The sequence below is a fragment of the Empidonax traillii genome, unplaced genomic scaffold, assembly GCF_003031625.1.
Source record: "Empidonax traillii isolate 1590-97213 ecotype Southwest subspecies unplaced genomic scaffold, ASM303162v1 scaffold376:size1174107, whole genome shotgun sequence".
Taxonomy (NCBI): domain Eukaryota; kingdom Metazoa; phylum Chordata; class Aves; order Passeriformes; family Tyrannidae; genus Empidonax; species Empidonax traillii.
The window spans coordinates 1,098,389-1,117,756 of record NW_020955569.1 but is presented as its reverse complement, the minus strand read 5'-3'; the positions used below and the strand labels follow the sequence as shown (position 1 = coordinate 1,117,756).

At 37.6% G+C, this 19,368-nt stretch overlaps 3 protein-coding genes and 1 long non-coding RNA gene across 5 annotated transcripts in view; 2 read left to right on the top strand and 2 right to left on the bottom strand.

The window, feature by feature from the left end:
- LOC114062022 overlaps window positions 1-860 on the bottom strand; it is a 2,611-nt gene extending 1,751 nt beyond the window's left edge. Inside the window, exon 1 of the long non-coding RNA XR_003572288.1 lies at window positions 530-860. This is a non-coding gene — a long non-coding RNA (uncharacterized LOC114062022). The remainder of the gene's footprint in view (window positions 1-529) is intronic.
- Window positions 861-5,329: 4,469 nt separating this feature from the next.
- The window catches only part of PRXL2A (peroxiredoxin like 2A), a 33,370-nt gene continuing 19,331 nt past the window's right edge, over window positions 5,330-19,368 (top strand). Inside the window, exon 1 of the mRNA XM_027893022.1 lies at window positions 5,330-5,340. The gene's annotated coding sequence lies outside the window, so the exon portion shown is untranslated. The remainder of the gene's footprint in view (window positions 5,341-19,368) is intronic.
- Window positions 7,558-13,784, bottom strand: DYDC1 (DPY30 domain containing 1). Of its 2 annotated transcripts, none has more exons than XM_027893023.1 (7): window positions 13,738-13,784; window positions 12,674-12,826; window positions 12,452-12,571; window positions 10,108-10,188; window positions 9,075-9,170; window positions 7,854-7,907; window positions 7,558-7,680 (listed from the first exon to the last, which is right to left on the bottom strand). In XM_027893023.1, the coding sequence occupies exons 2-6, from the start codon at window positions 12,818-12,820 to the stop codon at window positions 7,857-7,859; spliced, it is 495 nt and encodes a 164-aa protein (XP_027748824.1). In that variant the 5' UTR covers window positions 12,821-12,826; window positions 13,738-13,784; the 3' UTR covers window positions 7,558-7,680; window positions 7,854-7,856. The 2 variants fall into 2 exon arrangements, with proteins under 2 accessions (XP_027748824.1, XP_027748825.1); XM_027893024.1 differs by lacking the exon at window positions 13,738-13,784 and adding an exon at window positions 13,339-13,383 and having other exon boundaries at window positions 12,674-12,825.
- On the top strand, window positions 14,815-17,907 carry EXOSC3 (exosome component 3). The gene is made up of 4 exons (XM_027893020.1): window positions 14,815-15,106; window positions 15,201-15,350; window positions 16,210-16,361; window positions 17,611-17,907. The coding sequence occupies exons 1-4, from the start codon at window positions 14,840-14,842 to the stop codon at window positions 17,810-17,812; spliced, it is 771 nt and encodes a 256-aa protein (XP_027748821.1). The 5' UTR covers window positions 14,815-14,839; the 3' UTR covers window positions 17,813-17,907.

Below are 19,368 nucleotides of genomic sequence, written 5' to 3'. Positions count from 1 at the left end.
ACGCAAAAACAAGCACGGGGAACCAAAACAAACAAAATCAAACCCCCAAAACAAAATCAAACAAAACCAACAAAAACCAAACCAAACAAACAAAATCAACAAAAAAAACCCAAAACAAACCAATCTTCCTGAATATAACCTAGTAGCAGTGAATTCTGACAATAAATTTCAAAATTTTGTTCTTAATGTTTAAGATCAACAATTTAGGATCAATATTTTTTTTTCATTTTTGCAATGCAGAGCTTTCAAGTTATGCAGAAATCACAGTACTCTAGAAAAAGATCTAGCAACACCAGATCATGTCAAAGAAGCAAAACCAGTTTTAGTCCTTTCAGAGGAAACTGAAGTCTGCAGCTCGCTCTACTTGGCAGGCAAAGAGAAGGCCAGAACTATTAACAATTCTCTTTACCATCTTAAACCCTGCCCTACATAGGTATATTGGCCACCCACAGGTAGCACACAGCTAAACATGTGCAAGAGCTGCTCTTAAAGTATATCTTTTTCTTCTTCTACTTCAATATTTTCTCACCCATTTTTGGTTCTTTTTCTTTTTTCCCCTCTTCCAGATTTTCCTACAAATCAATTTAAGGAGCACCTTAGTTTCCTACATTCATATCAATCATAAATTCTTTTTCTAGGCAGAAGATTCCTTCCTGTTTCTGAGGCTGACAGCTTACAGGCTTCCTGCTACTGCTTCTTTCTTATGTCCACAATCCGTGTCGCTTGTAATTAAACACCAGTGTTGCCTTTGGCCTCTCAACAGTTTGATAAGAAGTCAGCCAGAAAACAGAGAACAGAGCAGACCTGCCATAACCAAAACCTACGAACTATTCCTATCAACTCGAAGAAAAAGCATTTGACTCACACATATTAGAAGGTCTGGACAGTGAAGTGAAAGATCCCATTTTCTGCTTTTGAAAATTAGTATTGAAATTGGCACCTAGCATACACTAGCTCCTCCAAGACAACCTCTTTCCTATGTCTTCAGAAATCCTGGTTAATGAGAAAAGTAATGGAAAGCTTATACTGCAGTTTATTGTTAAATTCTTCCCAAATGCTACCAATGGCTTAGCATCCCAACAGAAACAGTCAGAGAACAAGGTATTTACAGGTTTTGGGTAATCAATTCTATTTTGTTAACTCTCTACCTCTGCAGTACCATAAAACATGCCAGGAGGATTCTGTAAGTCTTAAGAAGCAAGGTCAAGGTTATTTCAATGTGTAATTATTTTTAAGACCCATACAGATATTCCCACATGGTTGGCATGATTGTTTTACCATTCCTGCCAGCACATTCAGTAAGCACAGAGCTGATCTCCTGAGTCACCAAAACAATTCTTCCGCAGACAGAAAAACAGAATATGAAATTTATTTCTAAATTTTAATTTTACAAATATCTGAGTCTATCCAAAGCTGCAGGTCTCATTTTTACAGTGTGTATAACATTGAAATATTGTAAGCAATAAAAATTTATCTTACTTAACACTAGGAATTTACTTATCCTACCAAACAGAGCAAAATTCAGAGTCAATCGATCTTTTTCTAAAGGTGAAATGGTTCTTTGATTTAAAGAAGTGTGAAGAATATTGGCATGTTGCTACATAAGCTTACCATACATACAACTGGAAACTTTCTTGCAGTCATAGAATAGTGAAAGAGTCATAGTTGCTGGAAAGACATTTGAAGAAACTGCACCAAAAGAAAAAAAAAAACCACCCTTATAGTACTCTATGTCAAGAGACAGGACAAATACATAGAAATATATAGGTCTGGCTGTATTCTCCTGATTTTTTGTGCCCAGCAAAGCCTGGACAAAGACAGATTTACATATCATAAGTATGCTGAGTTTCCAAGTGATAGTTTAAAAAAAAGCTAGAAAAGTCACATAAGGGTAAGCGGAAAAATGTGTGAGTTAACAGTTGCCTACACCTGAGCAGTGGCAAAAAACATTTATCATAAAGATATTAAGAGATCAGTGTCTATAAAAACATGATCTTCTGAGATAAGAGAATATTTAGTGTCTCCATATAGCATTCTAGTACATGATCAGTGATAGTTCTTGTACAGTTCAAACCTGACTCCATAGGTTTCAAATACAAGTAAATACAATAAAACTTAACCCAAGTCCAAATGAGAAAAAAACAGTGCTGCATGTTTACTACAGGATCCACTTAGATACACGTGCCCACTGAAAAAGTGTTGAAGAACAGCTGTCTCAGAACTTCACTGCAGTCCCAGCCCTAGAAATTTTCAGCTGTCGGTGCCTAAGGGTAACTTTTCAGTGCAGCTAGGCCTACAATGAAACAAACAACAGATCCTGTTTCCAGGATTACAATTATCGGCTAAATAAATAGCATTTTTTAAACTTATCTGCTAAACACATCAGTGGCAAAACCGCAATTGCTTAAGATAATAATGAACCAAATACAGGTGTGTCCACATGCAGCCAGTCATTTCTGGAAGAAAGTACATCCAAGAGGTGGAGTAGAAATTGAGCAGGATGATTGGAGAAGCCCAACACACTCCCAGGAATGTGACTTGAAACTGAGCAAAAGGGAGCTGCAGTGCCCCTTTGCTGGAATTGGAATGATATATTATATGAATGTTTTCTCTCTCCAATCCTCCCCACAATAATTCGTCTCTTTCTATTTCTGCAGTATCTTCCCTGTATGCAGTTTGAGTCAATCAATTACCTCATGTTTTACTATTAAGTATATTAAAAATTTAAGAACTAGGAGATGGCTTCTCAAGTTAGAACTCATGTTCATGTTAGTTCAGAGTTCAATCCTCCAGTAATTTCAACCACAGCTTTTTCAGCAACTTCAATGAAAAGACTGAAGTCCTTAGAAGACTAGTTCCTCAGTACACCAAAAATAGTTTGCCTCAATTTTATTTTTTTTTAAACAAAACAACAATTAGCTTTATAATAGAGCTGAAAATATGATTCAGTTCATTACAAAAAACAGTCTAATCAAAATACTAATCAAGTTCAAACATACTTCATCCTCCTCCCATAGGAAAAACCAATTTCTTTATCTGGAATCTTCTAGACAATGTCTAAATTATAGAGGAGCCACTAAATAAAATAATTTCTTTTGTCCAAAAAACAGTTTGCTGAACTCAAACACCAATGGGCTCTTGCATCAAACTGAAGTCACATTTTTCACTTTTCCCAAGATTGTGGGGAAAAAAGCCCCAAAACTTTTATGACAGTAACTTCTGTTAAAATTCATGAATGACTACATGCAGAAAGTAGCAGAAGCTTCTTGGAGAGTTCATTAAAAGATTCCTAAACCTTCTAAATACTCCTTTGAGAGGCTAAGATTATCCAGATAACTGTGGCATGATATGCCTAAATATCAATTTCTTTTTCTAAATCAAGCCCAAGCTTCACATCATCATTTAAAACACACTGAAATTTTAAGTTACACCAGATGCTAACTAATGGGGAAAATTTGGATATTTAGTGGGTATATATTTCTTATCAGTACAGAGACATCAATACAGCCTTTGTGACAGATAAGTAAGATTAATCAAGAAGCAAATAGCAACTTCTCTGTTTAGTATATTACTTGACTGTATGCCTTGGTTTTACTTTCAGGTGATAATACAAACATGCCTGGTATCAATAATAAAATCATTTCAATTTCTGGCCGTTGATTCTGGATGACCTGCAACTAAAGATAAAATGGAAACACTCAGGATCTTCACACAGGCCCTAATGAACCTAATTTTTCATGATGTAGCACCTTCTAATTTATTTCAAATACAAAATAGCAAAGCTTACAAAAAATCTGATATCTGATCTAAGTTAAACACTGATTTTGATTAATTAGAATGATTCTATGAAGTGCAGGTTAACAGGGAAGATCCACAGCATTTAAGTTACATATACACATCTGAGAACTCTCAAATTCTGGCAGTGAGTCTTCTGCTTAACTTCTTAAAAAGTTTGCTACACTGTGACAGCTCAGTTAAATGGCACTGTCCTCTACCTGGCCTTTATCCCCTTCTCTATTAGACCAATAAATGTTGGCCTATATATACGTTTATGTAAGTATTTATAAGAGCATAACTTTTCCCATTGTAATAGTTATAACAAATACACAAGTATAAAGCACAATGACTGCATGAAGGATTATAATGCTAGTGCCAGAAAACAAACAAAAGTTTTCAAAACTCCCCAAAAAACAAACAAACAGAAACCCCCCAAAACAAAGCAAAAAATACCAAAGAAAACCAAAACCACCAAAAACCCCACCACAAATACAAAACCAAAAGAGCAAACAAATGTACTGTTAAGATATTTACCTCAGTCCTTATTAGCAAACAACAGGTTTAGACTCTCTTTTCTAGCTGTAGTCAATAGACAACACTGTTCTTTTCTAACCTAAGTACAGGAAAAACTTCACAGAAGTACAGCTGTTAATAGTGGACTTCAAATGTGAGTAAACTGTACTAGCAAAGTTCAGAGGAACTTAATTTTACATTTAATCCAGATCAATTCATCTGGCTCCCATTCCCATTAGCAAATTACTGTATAAGGCTTTTGCTTACAAAAAGATAAGTTATTTCCTTTAGACTGTGAAAACCATCCATCATAAGCAAGGGGACTGCAAACCTAATAAAGCCTGTTCTGTTAAAAGATAACATTAATATGTGCTAGCTGTAACACATATTTCTCCTTTCTTACATTGCAGAGTTGAGTTACCATCCTTGTAGAGGAGAGCAGACTGATAGTTAATCTGAATTATTTTGTCCTATTCTGGGCTTCATATCTGTTTTCATCCTTATGCTTCAGTATTGTTGGAATGGGAACAGCTGTGAATGGGCACATTACTATCTGCACATTCTGTGAGGGATCTGTACATGGTCTGATAGCAGCTTGAATAAGACTGCTCTTATTCTGAAGAAAGGAAAAATGACAGTTTCATAAATCTTATTCAGTATTTAGCACCTTATTTTCCATGACAGTTTCTATCATGTACCTCTGAATACCATCTTCTTCATTCCACAAAAATGTATTCAAAGGAAGCTATAGAAGAAGTTACATTAGGTAATTGCCTTCTTTTTATTCAATGTCTAACTTCAGATTTTACGCAGAGGTTAAACTCTATTAACACTTCTGAAATCACATCATATGAAGTAACTAGAATAGTTATCTTCTCCCCTGTTCTCTTCCTGTTCCAGGCTCTAGCTTGCTGTACTCCAAAGAAGGTGAAAGATCAGAAAGAGCAGGCAAAAATTATTTTAAGCTGCCTTAGTTTTCCCTTCAGGTTTAGACACCCAAGCAGAAGCCATCTTTGTCATGAACTTCGTTTCCAAGTTACCTACAGGCTGGTTTGCACCTCAAGAAAGCACTGAGCCAAGAACTGTTTACGCTTTTGTCCCATAAAGAAATTCCTATAAAGCTGCAGAAGGTGAATAATGCACTATGTCTCTGCACATAAAATCTTGAAGAAATGGGAATTCCTACAAATAACATTTGAACAATATCTTCTGTACATAACAGCAAAGTAACAGGTAAATTGGAATCTACCATTTTATTTTGACCCTTACTAAGCCATTTTCTGATAGAGTTTCCATCCAAAAATTCAATTCCTATTTCAAAAGAAAAATGGGAAATATGTACTGCAGGATTACAAAGGAAGAGTCAGTTAAAAATAAACAAAATGCCAAACATTAGTTGCAGTTTTCATGGTCTGTAATTGACAGAGCCTCCAGTGTGCTTATTTAGGATGCACTCTAGTGGACACATATAACAAAAATCAAACAAAGATACAAATACTATGAAAAGATCAAAAAAAATGAAGGACACATTATTAAAATTATTTCCTAGCATGTTTTAAAACACTGTCTTGAATTTGAAGGCTGTATGAAGGTTGAAATCTTTGTAGTCAACATGATCGGACATAAAATGTAAATGGACATGAGGTACTTACCAATTTTTAAAAATTTTACTCTAAAGTGGAAGATGCAGTTACACATACTGGCTCATAAGAGAACCTCCATCTACTTATCCAATTACTCCATCCCTTTGAAATTGGCACAGGAAGCTGCTGTGCCTACAGTGTTAACAAGTGTAACTAGAACTGCAGTATCTTAAAGCATGTCCTTAAAATTAGATTTATTAATAGTAGTTAAAATAGTATAAACATAAACTGTGACAAAATCAGTTTACTGCAATGTCAACCATAAGGGCATATTCATGCCACCAAAAAGGTTCTTGACTGTCATAGAAGTTGCAAACCTATACGAATGCAGATTAAATGGAGATAGAAAGTCTGACCACCTAGTCACAAAAGTAGTTCCATTTTTCATTACTTCAAAGGTTACACAAACTTTTCTAAATATTTATCCTGGCAGAGTGACATTTTTCTCTTTTGATTTTAAGGTTATTCATGTAAGACATGCTAGTTAAAAGCACTCAAAAAGCAATGGAGTAATAAGAAAGGGCACAAGAAATTTTAAAGAATGTGTATTTTATTTTCAGGGGAAAAGTAATATACTACTATACTAAAAGTTATTAGTGCTTACATTTTTAGAAACTGAGTCTTATGCTTAGTATGACCTACATGAACAAAAGTTATGCAGAGCAAAAAAATAATCATGCAATTGACCTTTGCCTGTGTAGTATATATTTTTAAGTTTGTCATAGATCGCAAAACCCTTACAGCCAGCAATAATATAAAAGAATTAAAGTGAAATTATCACAAAAATCTATTTCATCCCAGAACTGAAGAATGCTGCGAATGCATTAACTACAGACTGAATTTGTAATGAAAGATATTTTGATTATACAATATTGGCAATGACAATGTTAATTGCCCAAATAACTTGTATTAGAAGACACTGAGACATAAAGGCACATTTTATTGAAGGATTTCTTAATGCTGATGTCTTTTTCATTTATAATGAACAGACACAACATTCTTGACAACCTTTACCAAAATATCAGTGATCACAGACATCTGTTCTTATAAAAATTAATGCATCTTTAAGGATTATAAAACTTATTTTTATAGATAACTATGGAACAAGCTAAATATTGTTGTTAATTTTTTTAGTAGTGAAGCTTTGAGAAATAATAATTGTATTTAGTAAAGACAACATAGGTTTCAGTTGTTGATTTAGAAATTCAAGACAAATGCAAAAAGATTTAAAAACTTGACTAACCAAAACTGATATGCAGACTCTTGCAGCTCACCTAGGATCACACAATACCCAGAAAAGGTTATTATAAAGCCTAGAGCAAACACCCAGATCTATAAAAATCACCTAATGATTTCTAAGAGACAAGATCATCTAGTATATCTGTCATCTGAGTCACAGATAAACTGATCTTTTCCAAACACATTGGAAAAATCTTCTGATTGGATTTTTACATCTAGTTTGATGTGTAGAACTATCTCTTCATCTTCCACTTTGTGAAGCATTCCCTTTTTCTATCAAAAACCATTTAAATTCTTGAAAAATCTTTTTTCAAAAATATTTCTTTTAATATTGATTCAAATTATAATACTGTAGCATCTACCCTCAAATAATACTAACACATTCATTTTGTCTGTATTTATTATGGTTACAATTCAAGTATCAATGTGCAATACACAGAAAATTTATTTGCTGCTGTCATTTCAGTTGCAGTTTTCTTCATCCAAGTCAGACATGCTACCTACAATGGTTTAAGAACAGAAAGGAAGAATCAATCCCAGAATTAACAGACTTTATACAAACACGCCAAAAACAAAAACACTGAAACAACAGGTATGTAAATCACTTCTACTTATAAAATAGGTAAATCGAGATACTACATTTCAGGATAAGCAAGTAATGAGGAGAAAATATATTTACTGCTTTCAGGTCAGTTCGGAACTTTCTTCTGCTTCTGCTGGGAGATCTGTTGTACTCTAAAAAATAACAAAAAATTTTTATCACTTAGCAGAATTTACTGCACTTTGTAAAAAGAAAAACAGGAAAAAACTGCACATGACAGACACATTGGTACTCATCAGTATAATAATGTATTCTTTCCTTCAGTGGAATACAATGAATGGTATCACCAGACTTATTATAAAATCCAGTCAACCTGGATGAAGCATTGTGATTCTAAGGGCAGAACTGTTCCAAAAGTAAAGGTCTATATATTTTATTTTATTGACTGTTCTTAATTTTTAGGTTAATTCAAACATATAACTGTAAAACCTCAACATTACCAAAGGCCAATGTAATCTAATTTTAAACAACTTTATGCATAAAAACTTGGAAGATGGCACATGTAAAAAGCAGCAGGTATGTTTACTACTTATTTTCACTTCTGGTTTTGCAATTTGCTTATTTGAGAACACATAAAATATGCATGAAGCCTCAAGAATAATTTTTCATATGCAATTATCAGAAAATTAGAAAAATTGAGGCTATATGAGGTATTGAGAATTCATCTGATTTACCCTAGAGGATAAAGCACCTGCGAAAGCCTGACCATAGGAACAGTCATAAGTATGTTAACAATATATTTACAGAACATTCATAAAACAGGCTGCTATAAAGTAGATTTAGCATAAAGCACATTAATATCACTATAAATTTTGAGCTAGAATTACGCTACTGAGACCAGAAATAAAGTGAGCAAACTATTAAAGTCAATAAAGGAAAAAGCTTTCTGCTAATCATGTACTAAAATCAGTATATCAAACTCAAGTTATCACATTTGGAATACTCTAACTGGAAAATGTTGGACAGGTATCAGTGTCTTCATGACCACTGAATACTCAAAGCTAAATGATTTTGCAGGAGTTGGCATCATCTGTTAAAAGCACTTCCTTGCCTTGCTTTAAATGAAGGCTGATTCATGTTCTCTTATTTCCTTGGACTGTCAAGTATAAAAGGAATTAAAAACTTAGAATTGCTTAACTTGTACTAGAGAACAGGCTATGGGCAGTTTGGAGGTTGTGGCCAAAATACCATCCCTTAAAGCCACGGGAGAGAAACAGTAACAGTTTAAACCTTTGACAGATCAGCACAGAAAAGCAAATCTGTGAGAATCATTAGTTTGTAATCTCCTTCTAAACACTTACCTCAGGCTGTCCACTCGGATCTGGCTCCTCCTCAGCTTTGGTCAAATCAGGTGTTCCAGGTCTGTCTGTAAGTTCAGATACTGTCTTTTCATCTTCCTATGGTAATGAAAGCCAGTTTTCAGTTAAAAATGCTCCATGACATGAAATCTACAGAGAATATTTTATGTTAAAAAGACATTATGTATCAATATAAGAAGAACACTTTAGGTAAGTACTGTAAAATTTTTTAGTATGTGAATATGGTCTTTGTATGCTTAAAATTATTTAGACTGTTTTAATAACAGTGATTCTAGTTCAAATTTCTAGATATTCATTTTTGTGTCACTTTCATGCTCTCATCTTTCTACAATTATGTTCTGTCAGTATTTTAACAGAGTGCTCTAAAAACTTACGTATTTCTAAAATACTATGTGCTCCACAAAAATTTAAGAGATATTCACATTTAAAAGCTTTATTAAGATAAACATGTCAATTATCAGTCTATGTTTTACTGAAGTAGCATTAAAAGACTGTATTAAAAGAACTCAGACGTCTGTTTACACACTGTTCTGTTCGTATAGTTTAGTTTCCCATGCACCAGGAAGATCTCAGAATCAAGAGACATCACAGTTCCAAACCACGGTTCCTTTTCCAGGTACAACAAATGGACTTTACACATACACTCTGTAAAACATTACTATCTCAATACTTAAGTTAAAAATGCTTATGTTGTTATAACTTTCTCATAAATGCCATGAAGGAATGTGGAAGCATCAGCTTAAACGGCCCTATATTAAATTTTGGAATAAATTTATGCTCTGCTCTGAATATACACTAATTAAACAAAATAGAACAGACCAAAGTTCAGATAAAAAATCCAGACTGTAAAAACAAGATATAAGACATTTTCCCTCCATTTACATTTTTTTCTAAATTATATGTTAATTCAAAACTCATGGGCTTCTGCCATGTGTTTTCATAACTGATGCCTGCATTCAGAAAAGATGGCTGATTCATGGTATTTTCAAACTACCAACTAAGCTTTGGCTTAAACCTTTTGATCTTCCTGCTGCAACTGCATGTTTTCTTCTTTACTCTGCAGTTCCAGCTTCTCACGTTCTTTCTCCAACTCAGCCTGCAGTCAGTTTAAGAAAGGATAAATTAGAAAGAAAAAAAAGCCACATACATATTTCCACCACATTGCTTACAATGCATTTTATAACTGAAATTACAAATAAAAAAAAAAGGAAGCATAAAACCTAACTGCAATGTTAGTAAGAAAGTCCTTTCAGAAAGTCTGGCTCAAGAGTTTCAGAAGCTCTCATGGAGAACAAGGCTTTCCTACCAAGAGGAAGGAGAAGGAGTTCACTAAAGTTAGTGTACACATTTTGGATACTGTCTCATTCCACATGCTCTTTATCAGTCTATGTTAGTTATCTCCTACACTTTGGATTAAGCTCTTTAGTAGTTTGTATAGTATCTAGCACAGATAGATGAATCAGTATAGTATCAGATCTATAGAAGAGACTGGTAAGCAATGTCATTACATTAATCATGTCCATCAGCAACCTTTAGTATTTCCAATTGGAGACATCTAATAGAAAGTGTTTATTATTTGTAAGCATAAGTCCTATTGCATCAAAACTTCAGAAACTTCATGATCTAAGTATTTATATTCAAGGCACTAGCGAATACTGTTTGCTCTTGCATTTTGTGAGCAGTTATAACAAATACGGTCATATTATTGTAACTAGTTTTCATGTTCCTTTTCAGTACATAAAATCAAAATTTGCCTGCGTATTTGACTACAGACAAAGTTGTTAGTTTAAAAAAATGCATCTAAAGTGAGTATTTTAAAATATTTCTTCCATAGTATATATGAAATAATTTATTTAATTCTCTGTGAAATACCTCTAGACACAATCTTGTATTCTTATTTCTATTTACTATTTTAAATCACTCATGAAATCCTTCAGTAGCTAACTTTTGGCCTGCAAATTAGCAAATCCCAAATTTAAAAAATGCAAGCAAAATAGAATGAATGCATCTTACCCTAGAACTGGGCTTAATGTGAGCAGCACAAATTCAAAATTATACTTTTAACATTGTGAATGTCAGCCATGTAAAAATATCCAGTCAGATTGTGATAAGTAAAGGCACCGGTTTTATTCCAAGCAAATTAAAATAAACAAAAGGTACTAACAAAAAGAACTATTTCTGTATATTTACTAACTTATAGGCGTACTGTGGAGTCTGTAAGGTGAAGGGTCCTGTCTGGACCTAACACCAGGGAATCTTTTGCGGCCGGGAACAGGGAACAAATTATAAATAAAAATGTATTCCTCTGTGCCATGTGGATACAAAGAGAGGCCCTCCATGCCTTGCAATGTCGGGATGATGCAAGACCCCCCTGTACGAGCCCAGAGGAGATAAGTTACAACCAGCCAAAAGGTAACACCCACCTCCAAAGCAGGGAAATTACCTTTTAAGGCAACAAACGGACAATGAATGAATATTCAACAACTGATATCTAAGGGTACAAAAAGCGCGGTTTTCAAACAATGTGAGTGCTCTTTGTATGATCCAGAGTTGCACCCAGTGCTGGAAATGGGTAACCACACTGTAATAAAAATCTCTTGCTATGTTTCTTTGTCCTGCAGGTATTTTTGCTGTCTTCAAAATTCAAGAAAACAAGTAACTTATAACAAGATCATGTCAACACCACTACAACACCACTGAGGTTCATACGTGTGTTATCAAGTTCACGTGACTCATTTACAAAGAATAGCTACAAGCAGAGATATTATATTTATTCCTTGTAAGTCCAGACAGCATAGGATTTTAATTACTTTATGCCAACGGAAAGCTCAGGTAGCTAAGGAAAGAAAAAGGCACCTCACTGCATCAGGCTAAACATACTGCTTAAATAAGCAATCTTCATTAACTGATTTCCAACCACTTTCAGTACTCTCTAATTGCATGTACATTCTCATTACTTTTTTTTGTATTACTGATGTTACACTGAAGCAGCTTGAAATAATGATTAGTTATTACTCTTAGGCCTCTTAGCACTTTTATAATGTCTTTTAGCTTTATATGTACCAGCTCTTGCTCATAATTAACTACAGAGGATAGCCTACTTATGTTCAGCTACTTCTTATGTAAGCCTGGTTTCTTTTCACCTTAAGTGCCTTCATTTTTAATAACATTTTACTGCATAGTAAGCTTTCCTACCCATGTGATGACTAATAATTTTAGTTATTCAGAAAAGTGAGATTAAAATACTTGTTTTATGCCACCTTTATCAAAATCATTATAGATTGGAAGTATAGGAAGAACTACAAGATGCCATAGCACCATATACTATTTAGAACTATGTACTATTAAGTATTATTAACCTGACGTTGTTCTTCAAGTTTCTGCTGGATCATTGCTTCTTCCTCCCTTTTTCTTAATATTTCAAGCTCTGCTAGTGCTGCCTGCCGTTCTTGTTCCAGTTCAGCCCTCTCCAACATTCTCTATTTCAGAGGTAACATAGAAGCAATTTTTAAAAAGAGAGATATATTACATCAATTATATTGTAATGATTTTTTTTTTTTTTTTGCCTAAGTTGAATCCACCTTTTTTTCTTCATCTAAGTTTCTTCTGTAACTGTAAATCCAGTGTGCAAGATACTCTATTGGATCTGCTGGCCGATGCTCCACAACCTCTGCCAGTCCCTTTTTCAAGCAATCTCCCAGGCATTGCTTTAGATACTGAGACTCCATCCAAACCTACTAACAAGAAACAGGCAGATATTAACCATCAATAACAGAATTAAATTAGGGGGTTAAAAAAAAATGTTGCCTCAGACAGTTAACTCTGAATGTGACATTACTTTTTATAAACCTTACAATTCATACAAGAAAGTTACTTAAATTTAGTATTGGTTTAGTTCTTCATAAGCTCCGGTGAGAAGTTAGTTACACCAGTCACTGCAGAAAAGAATGCTCAACTCCTCCTCCCCTTATTGTTTAGACAAGTATATTTCACAAACTACTTAAAAACACGTTAGCAACTCGAGGTCTACATGATAGCAAGAACACCTCAAAAGCATAAGAGGATATTGAATATCTGTATACAAAGCTTCTAAGAACAGTGAAGTACTGTGAATGACTACGGGCAGATTTTAGTTTGAACTAACATAGCTGCCTTTAAGGTACATATGCAAGACCAGGACCTGAAGCAACCATTCTATACAGTCACAAAAGGCACCAATCTGTGAGTACACACGAGGTTTTACTCGTCCTGTTTCAGCAAACGCGACGTTTCTTTTTCTGCCAGGGGTGCTCAAACCCCCTGGCACAGCCCTGGCCCGGGCGGGGCAGAGAGCCCGAGCTTTTGGCAGCGCCCGGGGCGCGGTAACAAAGGCGTGAATTCCCCCCCACCCTCTGCCTGCACAGCGGCTCCGGAGGCGGCGACTCCAGATTGAGCAGCGAGAACCAGCAAGCACAGACAAACCTGGATTATCCCGCCCCTTTTCACCTGCACCGACACCCACGCCCTCCGCCCCCGGGCTCTATTTAAACACCGGCGGGGCCTCCACCCTTCCCCTACACTACGGGAGAGGCGGGTCCGCTGCTTATCTCTGTGCCTCCTGTGCGGATTTCCTGGGAGGACCTGGCGCCTTACTCGGTATCGACACCCTTTTGCTTCTGATGACCCACTGTAGCTGCTCGCCTTCCCTCGGAAGGTAGCCCTACTCCTGCTGCCCCCTGACAGCAGCTACCGGAGCCCCGGTACAGCAGCCCCAGCCCGACTCGCTCCTACTGCCCGGCTTGGCCCAAGGGCTGCCGCTGCCGCCTCCCAGCCGCTCCGGCACCGCCCCGGACGCGCGGGGTTGCCCCGCAACAGCACTGCGAGCCCCGGCAGCAGCGCCTCCACTGGGCCCTGGAGGATGTCTCCCAGGGAAAAACCTAGCTCGAAGGATGCGCTTGACGCTCTCTCTCCGTGACCAGTTTCCACTCGCAACAGAAAGGATTGTCTGACAACATCTTCACCCCAGCCCTGTCTGCAATCAACTGGCAAGGCGCTGGTCCTTCTCCGTTAATTTAGGGGATTATACACATCTGTGTCTAAGTGCATGCGGGCACGTAGATAAAGACTAGAAAGCAGTTCAGGGAAGAAAATATTCTTAGGATTTTAGCAAAAGGAACCTGAGCTAACACGGAAGAAGAACTTGGTAGCCGAATACAGTGTGCGTTTTTCAATAAACGTCTTATTATGGAATTTGAGCTTCCAGCTTTAAGGCAGAGTGGTGTTTTCTCCTTGGCCGCCATTCACCTCAAATTTGACCAGCTGTTTGCTTTACTGGCAAACTTCTAATTAGGTATTAAGAAACGCTGCAAACAACAGCAGCTGGAAAAATTAATTCAGGGCGGGTATCAATTCCCAAGCTTAACGGCGCTCAAGTTCCTAGCGATTCCTAGGCACAAATGGAAGGCTGCAGGAGGACTGCTTCCCTGAAGGAAAGGCTGCGCGGCAGCGATGGAGCTCCATGGGAAGCAGGGAGCCGGCTCCCCTAGTCCTGGGACAGGCGGCAGTGATGGAGCTCCGTGGGAAGCAGGGAGCCGGCTCCCCTAGTCCTGGGACAGGCGGCAGTGATGGAGCTCCGTGGGAAGCAGGGAGCCGGCTTTCCCCGTTCCGGGACCGAGGGCGGTGAGTGGTGCCGGCCGGGCGGTGTCGCTGGCGCCCCGCGCACACAGAGCGCAGCCGCCCGGCCCAGGCAGCCCCGCGGCGGCGCGGCCATGGCGGGGGAGCGCGGCCGGCCGGCCGAGGCCTGCGTGGGGCAGGTGGTGCTGCCGGGGGACCTGCTGCTGCTGCCCGCGCACTACGGCGAGGACGCGGAGGGCGAGCGGCTGCGGCTGAGCACGGGCGCGGCGCCCGCGGGGCGGCTGCTGTGCGGGCCGGGGCTGCGGCGGAGCGGGGCCGGGCTGCTGGTCACCAAGTGCGGGCTCCTGCGGCACCGGCCGGCGGGCCCCGGCGCCTACTGGGTGGACTCGCAGCAGAAGCGGGTGAGGGCGCGGGGGGACCGGGGGATGTCTGGTTGGTTGGTTGGTTGTGTGTGTGTGAAACCCCTGACCCGTGTGTGCCCCTGCCCTGTTGCAGTACGTGCCGGTGAAGGGTGACCACGTTATTGGGATCGTGACGGCCAAGGCGGGGGACGTGTTCAAGCTGGACGTGGGCGGCAGCGAGCCCGCCTCCCTGTCCTACCTGGCCTTCGAGGGCGCCACCAAGAGGAACAGGCCCAACGTGCAGGTGGGTGTGCTGGTGAGCTGGCGGCGATGCTGTAGCCGTGTCCTTTGGTGGCGCTTCTTATGCGTTTTGGTAGCTTCTCTTAGTTAGAAGCGTTTTTGTAAGCCGCCTGTAAAAGGGGAGTGCAGGTCTGCTTGCAGCGATGTCGCCTGGGCCCTCCTCGCAGGTTTTTGCACGATTAGGCTGCGGGATTTCAGATGTTTCTTGAGAACGCTGGTGTGGTTTGGTCTGTGTCAGGTCGTAGGCTTCCTCGCTCTCGAGTTTTAATTTTCCCATAATACTGCAGATGCAGTTTGTGAGTAATGTACATCCAAAGGGGCACTATGAAGTTAAGGTTTTAAAGCAAGCTTTTATGCCCTGTGATGCTGGTATGAAATGTTTGTGTCTGTTTTGATTTTTTTGATGACACAGTTGTGTGGCACATGCCACTCTGCACTCTGATGAAATATCATCACCAGAATGTCAGAATGGAAGAAAAATGTAAAGAAAAACAAATAGCTTGGTGTGAGTTTTTTTGTTCTGATAAATGATTACAAGAGCAGGTTGCTTGTATTTTTAATATCATCAGAGTCAAAAGAAAGAGCAATTCGTATATTGCATTTGAAAAGAACAGAGTTATTTAACTCTTTTAATTAAAATTCTGTCCTCTTAGAAATTCAAGGAGTGGTACAAGTTCATGGAAGATACTGTCTTTAGTAGAAGAAGAGAAGATTAAAATTCATAATATGCCATTTTATTTTTCCATCATCACTGTTTTGAATCTATTTTGTTGCTTCACTAGAGGATCTTTATTGATAATCAATATTTCTTACAAATTTACTGTATGACCTTCTCTTTTGCTTTTTGACACTGCTTTGTTTAGGTTGGAGATCTTATTTATGGTCAGTTCCTTGTAGCAAATAAAGACATGGAACCAGAGATGGTCTGTATAGACAGCAGTGGAAAATCAAGTGGAATGGGAATAATTGGACAAGATGGCTTCCTCTTTAAAGTTTCCTTAGGCCTAATAAGAAAGTAAGTACTAAAAAATACAAGTAGTTGCTCTAATATGTAATATGGTAGGTAGGATTTGCCAGTTGTTCCCTTTGAGCAGTGTGGACAATTTGGTCATCAGTGCGTGTAGTTCTTGTAGTGCATTTATACCAGTTGTGCTGAATATGAATATGGACATAGAAGAAGCATTTATTTTTCCTTTTAAGGGATTTAGATGCTTTTCTATATGGTGTTGCATGACCTGTTTAAAAAAGTCACATGGTTGCCAAGGCAGTATGGAAAATAAAGGTAGTGTCCTATCTAGCTTTAATTTCCAATATTAGACATTCAGTGTAGTGTTTCAGGTATGTACAGACTACCTTGGAGTTTAAAAAAAGGAGATGCTTACTGTCCTTTTTCTGCTTAACGGTATTGTGGGGATGTATATTTGGCTGACAGCTGATTCAAGGGGTTTGGAGTTTGTCATGCTGATGTAAAGACAAGATTTTTTTGTGACTATCAAGAAGTACCAGATTATATGGATAAATGATAGTCAAGCTTTTTGTTGCCTTTTGGGTGGGTTTTTCTTGTTTGGTGTTGTTCTTTGAATAAGCAATCTGGAGATGGAGAGCCACTGTTCACACCTGTAATTATTTGTTTGGTTTATATGTCCCATCAGAAGTCAGTGTGAACTGATACAAAGACTTTTTGCAGCCATTCTGTTTGTTTTCCAATTTTGTCTGTATGCAAGTAAAGCAATAACAAGTAAACTGGTAAATCCTGATATGTTTTTTTTTTTTCTTTGTGAAGCTGTTCAAGCTTGATTTAATCCTAGACATATGCAGTATGCCACCAGCTAATAAAAACAAAGTCTGTTTACTGCTGTTAATATTGTCTCCTGAAGTAGAAAGGAAGTCCTGTTTTGAAAGATGCCTCTTGGGCATCAAATTTAAAAATAGCAACACTTTAGGAATGTCACTTTGTCAAATAGAGTAATTTTAGACTTTATTAAATCATAAAATCCTTATAACACTATCAATTCACTTAAATTTGGTCAGGTCCAAATCTTAATTAGGAAAAAATCCTGCTAAATTCACAATTCTTGTATTTTTTTAGGTGAATATATTGATACTATGTTACTGTTTTGAATGTATATCCAGCTTGATCATCTTACCTTTTGGTGTTGCTTTAGTAGCTGCCATAACAGCAGTTGGTGTTACTGATGATAACAATGTGGTGTCTGTAAATGTAAGCACTTCTTCCTCTGACTTTGTTTTGTTTTTATTTACAGACTCTTGGCTCCCAAATGTGAAATAATTCAGGAGTTGTCACAATTATACCCATTTGAGATGGTGCTGGGAATGAATGGAAGAATATGGGTAAAAGCAAAAACAGTTCAACAGACTTTAATTATAGTGAATATTTTGGAAGCCTCTGAGTATATGACTGCAGAACAGAGAAGACAAGCACTTGCCAAATTGTCGGGCAACTGATGAGAGAAAACTTTGAGGATTTGTTTGCGATGACTGTAGGGTGTTTTTCTTATTTTTGTATTCAGATTTATATTAAAGGCCATTTTTTAAATGAAGTCTTTTGCTTTGGTTGGTGTTCATTTCCCTTCTTCATCCACTCAGCTTGTTCTTGTCTTGTTTAGGAGCTTTGTTTTTACTCACTTTTGTGATTATGAAGCCCTGTTTATGGTCATGAATTTTCTGACTGATATGGAGATGGTCTTTAGAAGCTCTTATTAGCTGCGAGTTTTGAAGTGTTAACTACTTAACTCTTCTTTAAGAAAACTGGTCATTTTGTAAACAGAATATATTTGCTTTTTTAGTTGTATTAAAACTTCAAACAATATGTCTTTACTTACGTTAGCAAAAAGTATCCCATGGCTCATTCTTTCTGGTCAGATGCTCTTATTTATACAGTCACATGAAGTGATTATTTAATATTTTACGAAATTTGGGAATAGAAATGCGGGTAGAGAATACCAGAAAATAATTATAGGGTGTAGCATAAAAAAAAAATCATAGGGTGGTTAAGGCAAATGATCAGATAAGACCAAACATATGCTCATACTCGCCTTACCACTTTCACTGAAAGATAACTTGCCTAGTGGTATTAAGGAGATAGTGATTAGGATATAATAATAGCCATGTGTTTTTTGATTCTAGGCACTGGACTTATTTTCTTTAGTTCCAGCATGAAAATACCATACAGCTTTGCTTAATGTTTGACAAAATCACCATTTCAGAAAAAAGCTATATTAGGCTTTTTTTGTGTAGTAGTTCCTCAACAGGCATATAGAGGAGATGCTGTCCTAGGAAGGGAAGTTCTCAGCGTATTTTAGTATGTGAATAGTTTGCTACTGTTCTTTTGAAAGAGACTCCTGAATTAATGGAAGGGTGATTACTGGTCCCTGCTTCCTGTGGGAGAAAAGCTTGACTGTACATACCTAATGAACTGTGTTGCAACTGTTAGGCAGTTATTTACATCTATGATATTTTGTGGTTCTTAATAAGCTAAATAGTTTAATAGCAATAGTTAAATTAGAAAAAATGGACTAATTACAGTAAGCCTTAATGCCGTCTTAATTGAAGTGGAAACAAAGTTTTTCCTGTTTATTCTGTGTTTCATCCGAAGTTTGATGATACGGTTGTCTTTGACATCTCTGTCGTTTAGAAATTGCTTCAATTCAGAGCCACTCCTCTGAGTCATCTCTAATATGCTTACCTAGGGCTTCCCCTGATCCAACAAAAGCACAGCTCCAATGCTTTCCAGCTGAGTCTAATGGCTACAACTCAGAATTCTAGTGGGCTTCACTGGCCTCCCTATTTTGCATTTAGGGCATTGCTCATCTGGCTTGGCAGACCTTTAGTCCTCTTTTTTTTCACCTGTCATCTCCCAGGTGAAGTGACTTTCATTCATATCCCATAAACATTTTAGGTCTCTAATCTTATCTCCTACTACACATGAAAAGCTGTAAATTAATAAGGATTTCACTAACTCAGCTCTTTTCCAGAGTTTTTTTCAATTTCAGCTATCCAGG

Excerpts from the sequence above, each read along its gene's own strand:
- DYDC1 (XM_027893023.1), bottom strand. The coding sequence starts at position 12,820 with ATGGAGTCTCAGTATCTAAAGCAATGCCTGGGAGATTGCTTGAAAAAG. Across the intron at positions 12,572-12,673 it reads ACTTAGATGAAGAAAAAAAG|AGAATGTTGGAGAGGGCTGA; the intron begins GTGGATTCAACT and ends CCTCTGAAATAG. Across the intron at positions 7,908-9,074 it reads ATCCGAGTGGACAGCCTGAG|AGTACAACAGATCTCCCAGC; the intron begins GTAAGTGTTTAG and ends GTTATTTTTTAG.
- EXOSC3 (XM_027893020.1), top strand. The coding sequence starts at position 14,840 with ATGGCGGGGGAGCGCGGCCGGCCGGCCGAGGCCTGCGTGGGGCAGGTG. Across the intron at positions 15,107-15,200 it reads TGGACTCGCAGCAGAAGCGG|TACGTGCCGGTGAAGGGTGA; the intron begins GTGAGGGCGCGG and ends GCCCTGTTGCAG. Across the intron at positions 15,351-16,209 it reads GGAACAGGCCCAACGTGCAG|GTTGGAGATCTTATTTATGG; the intron begins GTGGGTGTGCTG and ends TGCTTTGTTTAG.